A 17,083-nucleotide genomic window follows, 5' to 3' on the forward strand; every position below is an offset into this window, starting at 1 on the left:
CTGTTTCTACACTCAGAACTTTCTGATCAGTCAAACAAAGTGACAACACAAAAACAGAAATTCAGGCAAAAAAATCACCATCATTGAGAAAAGCAAACAAAATGAAAGTCCAAGTGTTTCTGTAGTTCAACAACTCCAACAGAGTGAAGAGTCTTCTCTCTGGCTGACTTCATATTGTTGAACCAGGACCTCCAGCATTTGGATGAGGCAGCTCGTAAAGGCTCGCTGTTCTGTTGTTGTTTCCATGTCGATGACTGTTAATTGTACCACATCAAGACTTTTTTATATCAGTCCCTTTTGCTTCAGTTAATTGACCCTTTTCTAAGTCCCGCCCCTCAAGCGCAGACTGGCCAATCATAGCATCGGCCTGCTCCGGCCAGGTTCAGACAACTATACGTCTGTGCTTCACACACTGTCATAGCAATTGTTTCAGATTTCCTTAATTTTCATGTTGGTTGTGTGGATTTGGAGCTAGCCATGTGTTACCGTTGTGTAGCAGTGATACTCGTTACCTGGAGAGAGATATACATTTCTACGTAAAAACCTGAGGAGCAAAAATGAGCTAAGTATGTTAGCACATCATTAATTAGTGGTAGCACTATGCTACGCTAGCTACTGAAGGTCATTTAATCATTTTATTTTTTCCCCCAAAAATGAGACAACATTGATGCAGGGAGGGCAGTAAGTGACAGAGTGGGCTCGGTGTAGCTCTGACAGCTTGAAGGGGTAGCAGTGGGGGGCGGGGCTTAGCGAAGGGTCAAATCACATCCAATGTTCTCATAGTGAAAGGACTATATATAGACCAACTCACTCACACAATAATTGAAGCTGGATTTCACTCTAGTATTTATCCTTTTGTATGATGGCTAAATGGATGTATAGACGAACTGGAAATGTCTCGCTGCAAAAAGAAAGCAGATGACAAAGCATAAAGTGGAGCTGTACTGATTTTCTCCAGGGTAATCAGGCAGCAGCACTCAGCATGGGAGTGCTGGTCCGAATCAAGCCAACATATCAGGTTTCAGACCCCAGTGGAGCTTTGGCTACCATTATGACTCATAAGCAGCGGCTTCTCATTGCAGGGCATTAAGACTCAGTCTTGTGGCTAAATATCTCAAATTGATCTACTTATCCATCATATTCCATAATGTCTTCCTGACAGCCCGAGTAGAGCACTCAAACAAGTGTAGAGGGGTAGAATTGAATAGCAAAGCTGTGTAGATGGGAAATAATAATATTTAAAAGTCTGATTAAATCAGATAGTTTCATTAATCATTTTGAAGCCAGTTACGTAAAGCTTTTAAATGTGTATGTTTATATTGTAATGACCAGGAATGGTCATGATTGGTTTGTATGTGATTTAATCCAATCTGAGTCCACTTAATCCACTAAATTGATTGACCAATTAAATCTGTGCTGATTGACAAAAAAAGCCTCTTGCTGCTTCCTTACAACTAATCCTCAGTCACCAGAATGCTGTTGTTGTGAGCTTGTGTGTAGCCAATATGAGTTTTAAAACACACAAGGGTCAAACAAGTCGAATGAACAAAACTCCAAATTTGTGCTGTGTGCTTGGTGTTTGGGTCACTTTGTGAATGTTCCTGTCCTGCCCGTTAGCAGGTAGCGTGCCGTCCCCCAACGCTCCCCTGAAGAGGGTCTTGGCCTACACAGGCTGCTTCAGCCGCATGGCCACCATCAAGGACATCCACCTCTACCTGTCCCAGAGACTCCGCATCAAGGAGGAGGACATGAGACTCTGGCTCTACAACAGTGAGGTGGGTCACAAAGCCGCCTTGACTTTAATATATTTGACTTTTCATGAAATGCCAGATAAAAAACCTGCATTAATATAAGAGTATAAGAATATAGAGTAGATATAAGGAGTGGATTAGTACAAAAATGCTATTGGTCCATGCATCTGAATTATAAAAATTGTCTATCACTCTCATTCACAGTTAAATATATCATCTTAAATGTGCAAACTCCAGGGGCTCCAAAAAACCAACATGAATATTGTGTGTGTTTTCTGTTAATGGAATTGAGAATGTATTTGGGATTATATACCACCAAGGCACACTATCAGCTGGGGGGCCCTAAGGTGGGGCTTTTATTATAATTTAAATGTGAGGCCCTAGCTTGAAAAGAGTCCCCACGTCAAATCTAGTTCCAAGACCTTCATTATTTCAGTTTTGTGCTTACATGATGCATTTTCCTAAATTGATCTATGTTAAATGAAATGACAACACAGCTAACCAAGGGCCAGGTAGAGTCCTATCGCTGACATTTATACACACCTCACACAAAGCGTGGATGGGAACGATACAGTTATTAGCAGGTTAATACAACCATATCTGATGGTACCTTAAAAATGAACTGATGCAGAAGAAAGAACAGAGTCATTATTTCATAGCACTAATAAATCAAAAGTTACTGCTTTGTCTTGCAGAATTACCTCACGCTCCTGGACGATGAAGATCACACACTGGAAAGCCTGAAGATCTATGATGAGCAGCAGCTTGTGATTGAAGGTCTGAAAAAGCAGAATTAACCAAACTCTCTTCAGGCTCCTAATAGTGTTATATTCCAGGTTCGTCTAAATAAAGGCACATGACGGTGTGAGTGAACTCATTTATTGTCTTCCTCCACAGTCAGGAACAAAGACATGAGCTGGCCTGAGGAAATGTCTTTCATTGCCAACAGTAGTAAGATGGACAGACACAAAGGTAAGCTGCATGAGGGACGCTCATCTTACTGTGCATTTTTAAACGGGCAGAAGGGTAGTTTGAGTCAGCTCGTATTGGTGGATATTAACTGTGCTCCGTTACCAACAGATATTACATTTGAAGGGAAATCTGTCAATCATCACACTTTCTACTCTTTGTAGCATATAGTGGGAGGAAATGATTGTCAATAGGATCCTACAACATAATATAATTGAAAAGGAATCTGTGGAAAGTAATGGCAGATATAGTTTTTTTTGTTTGAGTGGTAGGGAGAGGAGAGAGTACACACAGCTGCTTGATACAGTCACTCCTCAAACACAACACAGGGCTCATATGCTGCTCACTAACTTAAGTACTGTATATGGATGTCCTCTTATCCTCCATGCTCGTTCAGAGTTTAGAAATCAACCCTGTATGTCCCCTTTCTTGCTTTGTTTAAAGAGTTTTCAGGCCTTCTTAGCGACTTTATTTCCAAAAAACGATTAGTGTCAAATTTTGCAACTTATTCAGACCATCAGGGAAAAAGCAAGAAATATATTCACATATTCGATTGTAATACATTCCCATGCATGCTGCTCAAAGTAATCGCAGCGACCGGCTCTTCTTCCACCAGCGTGGGGTCTCTCCTCTCCTCTGTCAGTAGGTGTGGGGCAGCAATATACGATATTACACACACCTGATTCATACGTAGTGTATGAATCAATAAATACATAATGTTATACACTGCAATGTAATATATAGCTGTCTGTTGTTATAAATAGTTGACTCTATTTACACAGTTGATTTCTACATACACAGTATAGAATAATATTTTCTTTTCAGATATCTATCAACATACAATTGAATTTCCCGTTAAAGAAAATGCTTGTGTATGCTGTCAATTATAGTTCTTAGAAAGAAAATTGCAATTCGTGCATTTGTATTCTCCAATATGTATGTATGCATATTACATATATCTACATGGCAAAAAACAATGTACGCACTTTTTTAATATATATACATATATGTATATATTAAAAATGGCTGCCATGTAGAGTATATGCGATATTTTACATAAAAGTTTGTCATAATGTGCAATAGTAACAGACATTAAGGTCATTGGTGCTGGTCAGTAAAGAGAACTTGTTCGCCCTTTTAGTGTTTTTACACATTGTTTTCCATCCCAGTTCCCACAGAGAAAGGCGCCACTGGCCTCAGTAACCTTGGCAACACCTGCTTCATGAACTCCAGTATCCAGTGTGTGAGCAACACCAAGCCTCTCACAGACTACTTCATCTCAGGGAGACACCTCTATGAGCTCAACAGGTGCCATTTAAGTCAATCAATTTGGTATAAATCTTGCCACCCTGAGCTTGAACTCCTCAATATAACTGGGCCGCATTGATTCACAGAACAAACCCCATCGGGATGCGAGGTCACATGGCCAAGTGTTATGGTGACCTGGTGATGGAGCTGTGGAGCGGGACACAGAAGAACCTTGCTCCACTCAAACTCAGGGTAAGCAGCCTCATCACTGTCTCCCACATAGATAGTTAAAGACTTTAGTCACGTATAGTCATCTTTGATCCGTCTTGACTTACAATCTCTGTGCTGTCTAAACTTGTTAAAGTGCTACTTTATGATGTCATTCCTTCCTCTCCAGTGGACAATAGCAAAGTATGCCCCACGCTTCAATGGATTCCAGCAGCAGGACTCCCAGGAGCTGCTAGCCTTCCTGCTGGATGGTCTGCATGAAGATCTCAACAGAGTGCATGAGAAACCCTACGTGGAGCTGAAGGACAGCGATGGCCGGCCTGACTGGGAGGTGGCCTCTGAGGTCAGAGATCACACTGCTCACCAAATACTATCGTCTACAAATAAAATGAACACTGGGTGTTCAGCTATATTTATATTTAAAATCTGCAATCACAGAAAGAAAGCTGTCCCCTTTGATTTTACTGCCACACAGTCCCTTATCTTGTCATCATTTACATCACCATATTCTAAAAGCTCTGTCTTCCCCGTCCACTGAAATGCAAGCTGGCTTTCATGTCCGTGTTCTATAAACAGTAAATACAGTGACAAAAAAGCATGTTCATGTTTTTACAGTATTGTTTTATGTAATAAATTTATACACAACAAAGTCCGTTAAAGCCTCTGAAGACTTGGTTTCAGAGCTTCAGTATTTACCAAAACACTAAAGCTAGAGTTGGTAACTTAAATAGAATAACTTACTAGCTGTAACATGAGAACGTTTGTGACCCAACCACCAAAAACCGAGCACCGGCTGGAAAAAACTCTCTCCTTTTACAGCTAAACGGTGATTAAATTATGTGTCTGAAAACATTTCAAGCAAGAAATAGTCAATACAGGAACAGAATCTTCATTTATATTTGATCCACGCTGCCTAGTTGACAGGCAGTGATTGACAGCAGCGTAGAGACTCGTTGCTCTCATTGGTTGTTCTTAGGGGCACTTACACGAAGAGGAGGCAGAGGAACCTGACTTTTTCAAAGATTGTGTTTCTCATAAACTTTTGTGAGAATATAGTGACATTTCGAGCAAATATAAGAAAAAAAGTTATTATTATTAAAATTACCAACTGCACCTTTTTAAATTGTCTATAATCAATGATTTCATGATACAAGATATGAAATGGCAATGTGCAAGGGGCCGCCCACAGGTCATAGAAGACCCACAGAGAATTGACTCCTTGCTAAGTCCCCCCCTCAAACGCAGACTGGCTAAAATGAGATAATGTTGGTGCAGGGAGGGCAGTTAGTGACAGTGTGGGCTCCATGGTAGCCTGACAGAGTAGCAGCAGGGGGCGGGGCTTAGCGAAAGGTAAATTATCAATGTTTAGCCATCCAGGCTGCAACATAACTGTTTGGGTTCGATGTCACCATTCTCGTAGTGTTGTTTTCAGCCGCAGCAGACGGACGTTATAATGAAAAAAGTGAATCACAGTGGAACGGAGCGTGCGTAATGGAGTCAACATGAGAAAGCATATTCATGGGTTTCGTCTATTCCACTTTAATGAAATGGCAAGCAATGTCTGAAATGTTCAACTTTTTGATTAATTCCTTTGCAAGACGAATAATTGTAAATTTCCCCACTGCGGGACTAATAAAGGATTATCTTATCTTCTCTTAATTAATTAGTGTAACAGTCAATGAAGGGGAATAGGCCAGTTATGACTTGAACATCGGGCCTGTTGAGGTAATGAGCCGTCACATCTTCTGGTGTCCATTCTGAGAGTCAAACAATGAGGCGAAGAGAGAAGTCAATACCAGTCAGCCCATCATCCAAGCTCTCCTTTAAATTGCCAATGTTGCTGTATTGATGTTCTATTGGTCTTCAGTATGTTCTGAGGGATGGATTTGCAGGATCAGTGGTGTGTGATCTCACCATTCTGTCTGTCGATTCTCCTTCACCCTATAGGCATGGGAGAACCACCTCCGTAGGAACCGCTCCATCGTGGTGGATCTGTTCCACGGTCAGCTCAAGTCCCAGGTGAAGTGTAAGACCTGCGGACACATCAGCGCTCGCTTCGACCCCTTCAACTTCCTGTCTCTGCCCCTGCCCATGGACAGCTCCATGCATCTGGAGATCACTGGTGAGGCGACTGAAGGAAAGATGCTTTAAATCATTTTTAAACAGCCTGAATCTCATATAATGCTGCTGTGTTTATAGTCATTAAACTGGACGGCTCCACACCTGTGCGCTACGGCCTGAGGTTGAATATGGATGAAAAGTACACAGGCCTGAAGAAACAGCTGAGTGAGCTGTGCAGTCTGAAGCCTGAGCAGATCCTGCTGGCTGAGGTCCATACCTCCAACATCAAGGTACTGAGACTGTTCCACTGGTCAGGCTGCCAAGTGTAGCCAGCGCCACAGAGGGCAGGAGGCAACATCATCATTCTAACACAGTTGGATACCAAAGAAAAGCTCAGTTTGCTCCAAATGACAAAAAAAACATTATTTCTTACCTCCAGCACCACAAACAAAATTCAATTGATATACATTGTATTGGGAGGTGTGTCATAACAAAATCAATAATGATTGTCTAAGAAAGTGTTCAAGGTTTCACACTGATGGTCTTTATAGTCAGGTTCCACTCCTTTTTCTCGTTTCGCTGCCTAAAAGGCACTTTTCACAACAGTGTTTTTTAACCTATATAACTGATCCATTACACATACACTGCTGTGTGGTGCTGCAGTCTGATGTCCAAATTCCTTGTGTTTAGAACTTTCCTCAGGACAACCACAAGGTCCGTCTGTCCGTTAACGGCTTCCTGTGTGCATTTGAGATCCCCGTGCCAGGTTCGCCGACGTCACTGAGCTCCCCCACTCTGACAGGTGAGACTGTTCGCTCACACTCGGTCTCTTTGCACTCTCGTCAGCGTGGATCCGTCTGAATCCACGGCTCTCTCTTTTCTTCATCAGACATCACCCCAATAGCCAATGGCTCTGCTGCTAAAGAGAACCTGGGCAGTCAGCCTGTCCCCATCCCCAACGGTGGGCCCGGCACCATGGTGCCCTGTCACCCAGAGACGCCCCTCGCCAACGGGGTTGCCAATGGACACGTCACACCGATGCAAGAGAGCCCCTTCATTGGCTACATCATCGCCATGCACAGAAAGATGGTGAGAACGCCACGTTCTAAAGCAGCGTGCTGTATTGTACAGACAAAATACTGTCAGCTATTTTACAGTTGAATGTCTGAATGCTGTTGGATGTATTATTGCATAATTATTTGTGATTCAAAATCATGTCTTTACATCATATATCCTCAAAACAGTTCATCGCAGTTGCTCTATAGATGATCCAAAACAGTGACGCGCCTGTGTTCGAGATGTAACTGTTACTTTAACGTTTGCATCGCTCCCTCAGATGCGTACGGAGCTGTACTTCCTGTCATCTCAGAAGAACCGGCCCAGTCTGTTCGGCATGCCGCTCATAGTTCCCTGCACCGTCCACACCAGTAAGAAGGATCTGTACGATGCCGTGTGGATCCAAGTGTCCCGACTGGCCAGCCCACTGCCCCCACAGGAAGCCAGCAACCACGCCCAGGACTGGTGGGCTGACCGTCTGCTCCTTTCGCCCCACATGTTTTTGTGTTTGCTTGTTTCTTGTTTTTTTGCATTTGACAGAACGATGTGTTGGTTAGCAGACCCCCCCCCCCCCCCGCTTCTGCTCTTTCTGCTAAGCTAACCTAGACACATCACAATGCTTTGCTAGTATGTTTGCACTGAACTTACCAAGAGGAAATTGTCAGAGATCATTTGTAGCTGTGAAGTGAAGATTAAGAGTGGCCTGCGCAGATCCGCACAATCAGGATCAGAGCTTATCGCTTTCAGCGCTCTAAAGCCTGATCCGTTTCCGCTCCTTTGTTTAGTGTAATTTACGCCAGGCTCAACCAAAAGGGCCCCACTGGAAGAATACGACTGAGATAGTTTCGTTACACATGGCGTTGTGAGCCAGTTGATTGTCCAGTGTCAAAAACAAACGACAACAAACTGTTAAAAATCGATCCATGCAGACGGTGTGCTTGAACAGTTTTTTCTCTTCTTGTAACCTGCAGTGATGACAGTATGGGCTACCAGTACCCCTTCACCCTACGGGTTGTGGGTAAGGATGGCAACTCCTGTGCCTGGTGTCCTTGGTACAGGTAAGACAGAATATTTCATCAACAAAGTAGGGAGTCGTGTATGTAATGTTGATGAGACAGTGGGCCTAATGCAAGACATTGCAAGACATTTTTGTTTTGTTTTCTTAACTTTATCTTACTTTTTTTCATGTATTGGGCTCGTACAAGTGTGGCAACACTTAAACTAGGAATGTTAAACATGTCTTGGTTCCTGAATATGTACTGCAGCTGTACCCGTCTGTGTGTGTCTTTCCAGGTTCTGTCGAGGCTGTGCAATAGAGTGTACGGAGGACCGGGCCTCTGTAGGAAATGCTTACATCGCTGTGGATTGGGACCCCACCGCCCTGCATCTCCGCTACCAGACCTCCCAGGAGAGGGTAAACACACGCTCAATTCAATTCAATGAGGCTTTATTGGCATGACCATAATATTACACAGTATTGCCAAAAGCACATTGTACTGTACAGGGCGGTACAAACATGGGGAAGCATAGCACACTCTTTTTGACCCTCACTCTCTCACTCTCACCCTCACTCCCCCTCCCCCTGGCTGGGAGCAGTATAATATAGAGTAGTCGAGAGATTTCAATGAAAACAGCAATACAACATTTTGTGTGTTCATGCTATTTTCTTTTCTTCATTTTGTTCCAGAGATATATCTCTGAGTGTGTAGCCCTTTCTTTCCCATCGGTTGCACTGTGTTAATTATCAGCCACTCACCTTGATGCTCTGTTTACCTCATCATGAAGAAAAGTGCGAAGGCAATGGTTACATCCTTCACACAATATTGAACTCGGCACAGTTTTTCTTTCCCTCATTGTGATTTATCTCTGACTCTGACTGTCTTGGAGGATACTCAGTATTTGTCACCAGCACTTTTATTTTTATCTCCGTACTGCAGTAGACATATAAAATAAGCTCTTTATTAATCTTTGAGCCTTACAACGAGATAATCGTGTCAACATTAAGCAGTGAGAGTGAGCCTTCTACTGCAGATGGCTCAGAGTGAGGCCGACTGACTGAGTTCAGCTAAAGTCTTGTATTATTCTGTAAGTTTCAAGAAAAGAGCTCAGTGAGATAAGTAAACCTGCTAAACAGAAAGTGCTTTGGTACTTCGTTTGACCACACAGAGTTACCAGCGAGCTGCTTAATGCTCAGTTCATTCAGCTACACCGGGTCCAGGGACTTATAGGCTGTGCCATTAAGGTTGTAATGTTATTTTGGCTGTTTTTATGTACATATTGCAAGTATTGTGGTACATGTCTCCGGGGATATTTGTAAAAATGCTGCTTAAGCTGTATTTTGAGCTAAACAAAACAGGTAAAATACAGTTTGATAACAGAACTTGCATACAATGTCAAATAATTGGCATAGCCTGCTGATTCTGAAAACTACAAATGGTTAGATGCCAAAAAATACTAAGAATTATTAGGTGGTTTCTGCTCAAAAGTTTTACTCCAGAAATAGATTGGCTTTACCGTCAAAGGCAGCTGCAGTAGGTGGTTGTGAAAAAGAAGCATTCCTCCTCCCCCTCTCAGTATCACCATCATGGTCTCCCTGCAGATTGTAGAGGAGCACTGCAGTGTGGAGCAGTCCCGTCGGGCCCAGGCTGAACCCATCAGCCTGGACAGCTGCCTGAAGGCCTTCACCAGCGAGGAAGAGCTGGGTGAGGACGAGCTCTACTACTGCTCCAAGTGCAAGACGCACCGGCTGGCCACTAAGAAGCTGGACCTTTGGAGGCTGCCACCCATGCTGGTCAGTGGCACACTTCTAAGTCCGTGTCAGCTCTGGCCTCGCGGGGATAGGTTCTAAATGTGCTTTTCAGTAGTGTTTACTGTTTGCATTGACCGTAGTTCAGAGACAACACAGTACGTGTGATGTGTGTGTGCTCTTCTTCAGATTGTCCACCTGAAGCGCTTCCAGTTTGTAAATGGCCGTTGGATCAAATCCCAGAAAATTGTCAAGTTCCCGAGGGAGAATTTCGACCCCAGCGCCTTCTTGGCTCCCAGAGACCTGGAGCAGCACTGCCTCCACTCCCGCAGTGAGAGCGAGGATCTGCTGAGGGTCGGAGAAGACAACCTGTCTTCCATCTCTGCCCCCGCTGGCTTCTGCAACCTTCCCAAAGGTACCGTATGTTGATTTGATAATACATTTAAGCCTGGTATTTAGCTGTTGCTAGTCAGCACTGAGACTAATCACATTTTTAAAGAGACAAATGCATTTTTATTGTTATGCATTTGTTGATTAAGAGCCAACAGCTAGTGAAACAAAATAGAGTATAGATGAGCAAAGCAGCTAATGGCCCAATGGCAGAGGAGATGTCTTTAACACATGTCTTTCCCAACAGCCTCCCCTGCCTCTAGCAGGAAGTCAGCGCCTTCTCTTAGCCGGACCAGCAGCCCCTCTGGAAGCCCTAAGACCGGCAGCGGAGGCCGCAGGCCAGGCCGGCTACGCCTGCCCCAGCTGGGCAGCAGACATCGCCTCTCTAACAGCAAGGAGAACCTGGACGGAGCTGCTAATCCTGAGGCTGAGTCACGGGACGATGCGCCACAGCCCGACATGGAGGAGAGCACAGCATCGGGCCCTCCTGGGTCAGGAGGGGCGTTCACTTCAGAGACGTCGTCCGGCAGCGAGGCTTCCAGCAGCCACTGTGACGTGGTCCTGGTGAATGGTGACAGCAATGGGCTGATTTCAGACTGCAGCACAGAGAGCAGCCTGGAGCCCGACAACCTGCTGGTCCAGCACAGAGACAACATGTGTCTGGACGCCATCTACAACCTCTATGCAATATCAGTAAGTATCACACATCAACATCACTGTCATACAAGTAGTAATAGGCTTTCTCAATAAGCTTGTTTCTGCTTTGAAACAAGTCTAAAATATGTTTCTGCTTCCTGTCCTCAGTGCCATTCAGGAATCATGGGAGGAGGCCACTATGTGACATATGCCAAAAACCCCAATGAGAAATGGTACTGTTACAATGACAGCAGCTGTAAGGTAAGGCACTAGGACACATTTGAGTCTATTTCTAAAATGAAAGCCTACTTTCCAACGGTCACCAACGAAAAATGAATCTGCATCATTCTGTCTGAAGTCAAGAGTCCACTGTGGTAAATCTGCCTCCATTATTATTGTCACCTGCATATATTGAGTGCTGGATTGGAGAGCTTGACAGACATAGCAACATAAGAGGTGGATGTGGATGCAGCCTAACATGCACGCGCTGCCGGTCCAATCAAAGCACAGAGAAGTTTGAATAAAACACAGACATTTTCTGCTCGGATTCACATTACTCCACTATATCTCTATATAGCTAATAGTTGTTTGATGCTAAATTAATGCTCTGAACCTTTGAATAAATGGGTCTGGGTAGCACAAGGTCAGTTATATGACGGTGATTTTATTATTACCCCAATGACAGAATAAAGGTGTAAAACAAATCTATACAAACTGATTGGAATAAAATGTGTTATAATATGTCGTACTTGGAAATTCTTGACTTTAGAGCCTTCTAGTGGTGGATGAATGCCACTACACACCTTAAACCTGCCTGTCATGTCTTAATTGTCTCAGCTTTTGTAACAACACATAAGAGGTTCATTGACATGTACCTTGAGAAGATCAATCAAATAACCTCTGTTTCAAAAAATAAATAATTCCCACAGGAAGTGCACTCTGAGGAGATCGACGCTGACTCGGCCTACATCCTCTTCTACGAGCAGCAGGGAGTGGACTACTCCCAGTTCCTGCCAAAGATCGATGGCAAGAAGATGGCTGACACCAGTAGCATGGATGAAGACTTTGAGTCCGACTACAAGAAATACTGTGTCCTCCAGTGATGGCCCTCGTCTTCCGTCAGCCAGCACTACTCCTGCTCTGAGCAGGAAGCAGCAGACGTTCAGACCACTCTGAAGGATTCAGATAAACTGCCAATGACTAGAGTTGGACTGTGGTCCCTGCCCTTAGACATGCGTCGCAGCACTTTCTACACTTGATCGCAAACTTATTTTAGTGCAGAGGTTTGCCAAGACAACCATGAAGCCCCGGTGAAAGTACTAAACTTGTGTACTTTGCTGAGCCTGACAACCCCCCCCCCCCCCCCCCCCCCCCGCCCGCCCGCCCGCCTCGTCTCCCATTGCGAACAACCCTCGCCATAACAAACATGTAACGTTATACTCTCATACTAACGCATCTCTGAATGTATGCCAGTATGGCCAAGTCATGAAGTGATGTTGCTTAGTGATTGTGTGTTTATCACTTGTGATGTCAGAATGAGAAGCACTTACAGCGGGAGTTATCATGTGATCTGAGCCTGGATATCTGACCTGGAGAAGGCCTCACAATGTCCAGATGTAAATGCAAAGCCAATGATTGGATAGGTTGAGTTTGAAATGCCGAGAGCAAACGGGGCCCAAGGGTTAAAGAGCCTGTGCTGATGTCATATTTGATGCCACAGATCAACATGATGTTGACGTTAGGAATCTAGTATATTGGATACTAAGGAAACATAAGTCACACGCTACCTCATCGCTTCCTGCAGTCTGTCGGCCCTAAAAGTCTGTGACAGTATTATTAATCATATCTCTCCCTGCTAGGACACGCTCACAGGTCCTGATGGACATAAAAGTAGGTACTTTTGCCAAAACTGTTTCATTCCACAGCGGCCAAACATCATTGGTGATTTGTGCAATGTTGACCTGTGTGTACCCATAACGTCTCTGAAACTGGAGAAGTATCAGTCTGGGTTTGTTTAGGACAGGTGCCATGATTTCAAAAGAGACTCGCTTAAAGATTCATATACAGTATATGTTTAATACTTCTTCTTAGGGGGGGTTCTGCAAATGTGTTGTTTTATAAAAGATTTATTTTAGCGTTTTTTTTCTTCTTTTTCTTAAGGCCAAGTCAGGTTAGGAACGCTTCACCAGGCATCCGGCTTGTTTTCACGCTGTAGCAACAGCAACTTTTCAACTGCTGCAACTCTTAACTATTGAGATCCAAACTCATCTGTGATACTGATGACGCTCCCTGGAAAGTTAGGGATAACTTTATTGTAGTTACAAAATGGTTTTACATGTCATTTTAACATTCTACTATTTAAAGAGTAACTTAAGAGTCCTCCACGGATTTAGTAACGCACTCCCATAGCAATGTCAGACCCACCAAGGCCAGTTTTAAAAGAAGATCAAAATTGATTTGGCAGAACATGAGGTCCCATCTTTTCTATTCCACACATTCATCTTGTCGATACTTTGCGCCTACATTACCCATAATGCAGCTCAAAATGTGGGCATCTTATGTGGCTTCAGAGGTCTGGTAAGCTCGCCTCTGATTTCTTTTTTACATTTTCAGACTTGTAGTCTTTAGCCCCAACCGACATTGACTCAAGTGACATCACTTGAGGACATTCATCAGACTTCAAACAGCTCCGTCTGGAGACACACGGTACTCACTGCACCTGGAAATCAAACTTTGTCGAGTTCCGTTGAACACGAGGGGGTTTTACTGCCCCCTCTGGTTGGAGGTTTCAGTCTCGTTTCGTGTGCTTGGTTGCACCTGTCACCAGAAAACACATTTTCAGCAGGTGTTAACTTGCTCTTCTCAACATTGCCATACATGGAACGCTCACCTGCACCTTGTGGTGAATTTGATTTTCAAGATGGCGTCCTGCTAAATATCCGTGGAAGCTCATCCCTCAGGGTCCCAGACTCTCATGGGCCCTGTATTCTTAGGGGCCCATATGTCGAAATCTACTTTTACTGCTTTTAGTATTTTACTTAATATCATACTTCTGCAGTGCATATTCCTAAGTGAATGTGGTTAATTTATTTACCATAACCTAATTAGTAAAATACAAAGTAGCACTGTACCCAATGGGTGGCCCTAATGTCCCCTAGCACGTCACTTTAGCCCTGATGAGTCCCATAGAGCCAATACTGTCCTATAAAGGAAGTTGTATCAAACTGCAAAATCATTGGAAGATTTCGAGAAAGAACAAAAACATTGGTGCCAATTAGAGAGGAAGTGGAGACGGTTTCAACTGATGCACTTCAAATCAGTAAATTCCTGTTAATTGCTCGACTTATTTGGCAACAGGCAAGCATACATTTCAAAATGTATGAAGAATAAAGTTTCTGGTATTAGATTGATAATGCATAGGTATGTATTTAATATTTCCTTTCTTTTAGGGTTGTTTTAAGGAAATTCCTCTGGATATCAAGAAATGCTGAAAAACACAATGCTAAATTTCCTACCCTTACAATATAAGGTTACCAAACCTTCTGTCCCCATAAACCCCCTGATATGAGATAGTTTCACTTTTTTTGTTTGTTTATTCCTCAAAAAGAACCCCAGTCTGTCCAATCTGTTGTCTTGACTGTAGTCAGACCTGTAAAAACTAAACCCATCGCATTTAGATTATCTTTTGTTTCCTGTCGGCCCAGAGTCTAAATATTGGTTTCATTTGAATTCCAAATTGTGATCCTCCTTCGGCCTGAAGGTTTGGCTTGTTTGATGTGACTGAGGTTAGTTGGAAATGTTGTGCTGTGTGGAGTCCAGTGGCAGAGCTTTGTGTCCGGTGTGTAGCAGCATGTGTGGAGATCCTCCTTCGAGGGGCTCGGTCTAATCACTGTGAACGGACAGAATACAGTCAGCAGTTCCCCCACTTAGTCTTCTAGATCACAGGAGAGGACTCTCTGTGCTCACCTCTTTGTAGCTGCTGTATTTGTGAGGAGTAGAGAGGTATCTGTCACTGAATGAAACTTTATTTCTGCTTTGCAGAGTACGTTTGTTGAACAAATGGAAATGATCAGAGGAGTGCTATTTATGTTTGCTTGCTCAGTTCTTTTTGTCCTCCACCCTCCTGCCTTTGCACCGAGCTGTAGACGAGGTCCAGTTTGTTTCGGTGTTTAAAACATCATGACGTGGCTCAAAGGGACCATTTTCCTAAGGATTAGTCCCTTGAGGACCCAGTTTGTAATGTTTGCTTCATTTAAAGGTGGCTGTGAATGTTGCCTCAAACATCTACTTGTGTGATGCTAAGCTAACCACACCTATAGCTTCAACTGTATGAGCAAAAACACAACTTAAAGTCGCAGTTGATACCAGCACAATTTTCATAATCCAGGAAAAACGATTTTCTGCCCAAAAGAACAGCTAAAATTGATCCAAGTAAAATAATATATTAACCCCCCAGAGGAGTAGGTCGGCAGGCAGTGCAATTTACTACTGAGCAGTCTGTCAGTGTCTGTAGCCTCATTTTATTTAAGTTCATCTGAACCAGACGTGTTAATTTAAAGAATTCTTTTGTAAGATGTATGTTGAAAGAAAGTGACGTTGCACTGACATGAAAACATGTACATAAAAAAATGTGTTTTGTAAATAAGCCAATGAAAACTGTATTTCAGTATGAACTGTACAAAATACTGTACTTGTAGTTGTATATGGAGTGATACCGTTGATCTGTAACAAAATACCCAAGCAACAAATTAAATTCTACAGAGGAAACGACAACACCAGACTCTCTGTGTGTGTGTGTGTGTGTGTGTGTGTGTGTGTGTGTGTGTGTGTGTGTGTGTGTGTGTGTGTGTGTGTGTGTGTGTGTGTGTGTGTGTGTGTGTGTGTGTGTGTGTGTGTGTGTGTTCTAAACAATGCAGTTATTGCTTTTAATGGAGGCTGGTCGATTGACTCTAATTCCTAACAGGATGAATTGTACATTTGGGGATTGGTCTTGTCCAATCAGAAGTTTCCAGTCGTCCAATACATGGAGCGTCATGTTAGTTCACACTTGCATTAGCTGACAACAACTTTTGCTATTCCTCCACCATCTCAAACCTTTTCTTCCTATGCTAAAGGTTTGTGATTGTGGATTTAAGATCTAATGTTTGTCTTTATTTATTAAGAGGAAATACGTTCTCCCAGCAGACTTTATAACCATTTGCTATGTATGGTCAATAACCTTAATGCGTCTTTGACTGAAGTTGTTTTATGACCAAATACCTGATTCCCATCAGCCTCAGTTGTCTACCTGCAAACCAACATGTTGCCCCGCTCTCCTTCCTGGTTGTAGTTTGAGTATCATGTTGCAGCCGTTGGTCTGCCTGCGGATGACAAAGGTAACCACATGCAGGGTCTCTGCAGACACTTCCCCGAAGTAAACACTGCAACTGAAACTCAGACTTTTCTCTCATGTGAAGGGGCTTTTCCTCCAACATTACAATGCTGCTACACATGATCGTGCTTCAGTAATAAAATATACTGTACACATTTAACAAAGACAGGGACACCTGTTGTTTTTATACTTTAAGTTTGATAATATAGAATTTTGACTAACGGCAAGACTTTTACTTGTATTGGTGTATTTTTACATTGTTGAACTGCTATCATGCTATTATGGATCTGAATACATCACAATGAGGGTTAAAAATGTCTGGAAAATATCCATTTATGCTCTTTTCTTCCCACTATTTCTCCTAGAAATTTAATACCTCCATACATATTTTACATTTTACATTGAAATCTGTTAAAGTGACTCGAAGTTTACAACCAAAACTGGGATTCTCATGTGCCTCGTTTTCCATTTTAGTTTCATCTGAAACCTCTGAATCCCTAATAATCTAATCAGTGACCAGTCATTGCTTTATTATCTCCAGTCACTGCCCATTTAAGCAAAGTTTAGGTTTCGATGTCTAGGAGAGCTGATATGACTGTTGTTTATTGTTCAGTCTATTGAGATTAA

At 43.0% G+C, this 17,083-nt stretch overlaps 1 protein-coding gene across 1 annotated transcript in view; it reads left to right on the forward strand.

The window, feature by feature from the left end:
* usp32 (ubiquitin specific peptidase 32) overlaps window positions 1-15,847 on the forward strand; it is a 69,675-nt gene extending 53,828 nt beyond the window's left edge. Inside the window, exons 17-34 of the mRNA XM_079166155.1 lie at window positions 1,618-1,775; window positions 2,447-2,528; window positions 2,649-2,723; window positions 3,890-4,028; window positions 4,115-4,220; window positions 4,366-4,539; window positions 6,144-6,318; window positions 6,396-6,547; window positions 6,948-7,059; window positions 7,147-7,346; window positions 7,594-7,778; window positions 8,285-8,371; window positions 8,607-8,727; window positions 9,913-10,104; window positions 10,249-10,474; window positions 10,697-11,142; window positions 11,254-11,346; window positions 12,015-15,847. Of these exons, the coding sequence (XP_079022281.1) occupies window positions 1,618-1,775; window positions 2,447-2,528; window positions 2,649-2,723; window positions 3,890-4,028; window positions 4,115-4,220; window positions 4,366-4,539; window positions 6,144-6,318; window positions 6,396-6,547; window positions 6,948-7,059; window positions 7,147-7,346; window positions 7,594-7,778; window positions 8,285-8,371; window positions 8,607-8,727; window positions 9,913-10,104; window positions 10,249-10,474; window positions 10,697-11,142; window positions 11,254-11,346; window positions 12,015-12,188 (2,897 nt within the window). The 3' untranslated portion in view covers window positions 12,189-15,847. The remainder of the gene's footprint in view (window positions 1-1,617; window positions 1,776-2,446; window positions 2,529-2,648; window positions 2,724-3,889; window positions 4,029-4,114; window positions 4,221-4,365; window positions 4,540-6,143; window positions 6,319-6,395; window positions 6,548-6,947; window positions 7,060-7,146; window positions 7,347-7,593; window positions 7,779-8,284; window positions 8,372-8,606; window positions 8,728-9,912; window positions 10,105-10,248; window positions 10,475-10,696; window positions 11,143-11,253; window positions 11,347-12,014) is intronic.
* The last annotated feature ends 1,236 nt before the right edge of the window (window positions 15,848-17,083 follow it).

This window comes from Pholis gunnellus (genome assembly GCF_910591455.1).
Source record: "Pholis gunnellus genome assembly, chromosome: 9".
Taxonomy (NCBI): Eukaryota; Metazoa; Chordata; class Actinopteri; order Perciformes; family Pholidae; genus Pholis; species Pholis gunnellus.